This window comes from Temnothorax curvispinosus, unplaced genomic scaffold, assembly GCF_003070985.1.
Source record: "Temnothorax curvispinosus isolate PA1 unplaced genomic scaffold, ASM307098v1 QBEX01002237.1, whole genome shotgun sequence".
NCBI classification, from domain to species: Eukaryota; Metazoa; Arthropoda; class Insecta; order Hymenoptera; family Formicidae; genus Temnothorax; species Temnothorax curvispinosus.
The window spans coordinates 1-3339 of NW_020212017.1; the positions used below are offsets into that span (position 1 = coordinate 1).

The 3339-nt window shown below is 34.6% G+C and overlaps 1 protein-coding gene across 2 annotated transcripts; it reads left to right on the forward strand.

The window, feature by feature from the left end:
- Positions 1-6: 6 nt before the first annotated feature.
- Positions 7-2636, forward strand: LOC112468922 (serine/threonine-protein kinase pelle-like). 2 transcript variants are annotated; one of them, XM_025038338.1, is made up of 5 exons: positions 7-130; positions 397-624; positions 997-1191; positions 1303-1742; positions 2176-2636. In XM_025038338.1, exons 1-5 carry the CDS (start codon positions 25-27, stop codon positions 2521-2523), a joined length of 1317 nt encoding a protein of 438 aa, XP_024894106.1. In that variant the 5' UTR covers positions 7-24; the 3' UTR covers positions 2524-2636. The 2 variants fall into 2 exon arrangements, with proteins under 2 accessions (XP_024894106.1, XP_024894107.1); XM_025038339.1 differs by having other exon boundaries at positions 1000-1191.
- Positions 2637-3339: the final 703 nt, after the last annotated feature.

Consider the following 3339-nt stretch of genomic DNA (forward strand, 5'->3'; position numbering starts at 1 on the left):
ATTGTGATCTGATAAATTTGTGAAATGGCCACAACGGAAAGCATCGAATACATTTACCACTTGCCCTTCTTTGAACAAACAGAATTTTGCAAAATTATGAACCAAAATGATAAGTGGGAGGAGCTGGCTGGTATGTCATCAGGAAATCCCCGTGTACCCTTGATAAATATACCCTTGTCACACACTAACCTATTTGTTCATTACTAATTTATTCACTTCAATCATCTGCTTTATGATTTTACATTAGATATTGTATTTATCTTTTAATGTTGCACCACTTTTGCTTAACAATAGCAAGCAATTGTTTTAAATTGGATATGCAATAACTATTTATATGTGTTAAATGTTATGTATTATCTGTAATTACATTTTTTTATATTAATGTAACATTGGCAGGCTGGATGGAATATAATGTCTTAACGATACAAAGTTTAAGAAAGGAGGAAAATCCCACACTTGAGCTCTTGGCACTGTGGGGCCTTCATAATCACACAACAGCAGAACTGTTTGTGTTATTAACAAAAATGCAACACTATCAGTCAATGGTACTATTATTACCTTTGGTTGATCAGAAATTTCATCGGCTTTTGTACAACGGGGAAGGCAATTTGCAGAACATGCCGTGTAAGCAGTTAGTCAACAAGAACACTAAAGATTTGAAGATTGGCACACAGAATTTTAATCAACGCGTATTGCCACAGCAAAGTGTTAATAAAATTTTAAATCAACCAACGGCGCAATTGGATATAGTGCCCATCTACAATAGGTGTTTTAAGCTCTAAGCCTTATGTTTTATGTTCTAAACTGTGACATATTTCCGGCCTTGAACGTTCCTTGCGCAGCTCTAAGCCCGAAGCGAGTTGGCCAATTTCCATCTTTAAAAGCTTAGGGCTTGAGGCTTAGAACCTATGTAATTTCTCTCTAAAACAAAGACTAGGGCTTAAAGCACCTATTGTAGATGGGGACTTAGCCCGAGCAACTCCAATAATTTGTTAGTAGCTTCACCAGAAGATGCTGCTGTTTTCTCGCCGCAGAATATTGGCAATAATGAGAAAAAGATTAACGAATCGCCACTGCCAAGAACAGAAACTACTTTGCCACACGCAAGTTACAGTGAACTAGCTATTGCCACAGATGGATGGAATCAGCACAACATATTGGGAAGAGGTGGTTTTGGAACAGTATACAGAGGTATATTATTTCATTTATTGACATGTAGATTGTCAAAAATAGAATATCAAATTAAGAACATCTGATTTAAAAGATTCTTGATTTATTAAGTCACATTTATATACGTTACAGGCATCTGGAAAAATACTGATGTTGCAATAAAAAAAATCCGACAAAAGGGATCCGCTTCGGATGAAAGTTACATATTGCAGCTGCAGCAATCATTGAAAGAAATTAAGATTTTGAATTCTTGTACCCATGAAAATATCTTGCCTTTATATGCATACAGTCTCGGTGGCGAAGCACCGTGCTTGGTTTATCAGCTGATGAAGAACGGGTCTTTGGAAGATAGGTTGCTATTAAGACAAAAGACTAAACCGTTAACGTGGATGCAAAGACATGAAATTGCTAAAGGTATAGCACGCGGATTGCAATACGTGCACACCATCGGGAAAAAACCATTGATCCATGCTGATATTAAAAGCGCAAATATTTTGTTGGATAAAAATTTCGAGCCCAGGATTGGTGATTTTGGCTTGGCGCGGGAAGGTCCTGAAAGAGACAGTATGAAGGTAAGTAATTATTAGTAAGTAAGTAGAAGATAAATAAAAATTTAACGTGAATGATTTTTTTATACTCATCAAGTTGCTAGAAAATTACAAGATTTTTTCTTATATTTTATGATTATTTTAAAAGACTAAAATATTAAATGTGTGTGTGAAAATACATTTTATGCAACACGTGCATGGAAAGTGCCCCATTACGCACGCTACGCGTGCGTGATAGACCACTTTCCAGGCACTTGCAACATAAAATAGGGAGTGTAAGCCGTGTGTAAAGATGAAAATTCCCGGGTGCGGTTACCGCACTCGCCTTCGGCTCGTGCGTAAATTCCGCACCCGGGAATTTTCATCTTACCTCACTTGTTACACAAATAACTATTATGGTATTACAATGGGCAATTGTTATGAAAAATTGTTGACAGTAATTATTAATAATTATTAGATCAGCAGAATTCATGGAACTAGACCCTACCTGCCAGAAGAATTTTTACGTGACAAAAAATTGTCCACAAAAATAGATACTTATAGTTACGGCATAGTCTTATTCGAAATGGCAACTGGTCTTCGAGCTTATGACGATTCACGGCCCGAAAAGAAATTGTTAGGAGATTTAATTGAAGCTTGGAAAGACAAAGACATTTCTTTATTGATGGACAAGAAAGGTGGTGAAGAGAACAAACAGGTTTATAGTAATTTAATATCCATAGGAAAAGGGTGTTCTAACGGGTCGGCGCAAAAGCGACCCGAAATGGAACTTGTATTTCAAATATTGAACAAATATGAATTATGAAATTCATAATTATTACATATATATTTTTAAGACGAATTACTTATTTTATTTGCACATATAATGATAAGCATATTGTGATAAAGTGGATTTTATATACATATATACATACATATAGTGGATAACATATTGTAAATATATTGTTGTTATAAAACAATTATATTTCTATATTATATATGTATATCATATGTTATATGTTAGTCGGTGTTATATAATGACATTTTAATTTTATAAAATTTTATAAAAGGTCAAAACACTATACACTCATCTCATTATATTTTTATTCACTTAGAACATTCAAATAAATGGACTTATAATAATGGACTACTAACAACGTATAAATTGCCACATATTTGGTACAAAAAGTAAAATATTTTTATCATGCTTTACTTTTCTCGACTAACTTCGTAATATTTTTTATATCACACGTGCGTGGAAAGTGGCCCATTACGCGCGCGCCATCTGTGCGACAAATAGCCAATTCCATACACGAGTCAAAACAGTGCGGTAATGTAACATTGTGTAACAAGTGTCGTAAGATGAAAATTCCCGGGATAAGATAAATACAATATCTAATGTAAAATCATAAAGCAGATGATTGAAGTGAATAAATTAGTAATGAACAAATAGGTTAGTGTGTGACAAGGGTATATTTATCAAGGGTACACGGGGATTTCCTGATGACATACCAGCCAGCTCCTCCCACTTATCATTTTGGTTCATAATTTTGCAAAATTCTGTTTGTTCAAAGAAGGGCAAGTGGTAAATGTAATCGATGCTTTCCGTTGTGGCCATTTCACAAATTTATCAGATCACAAT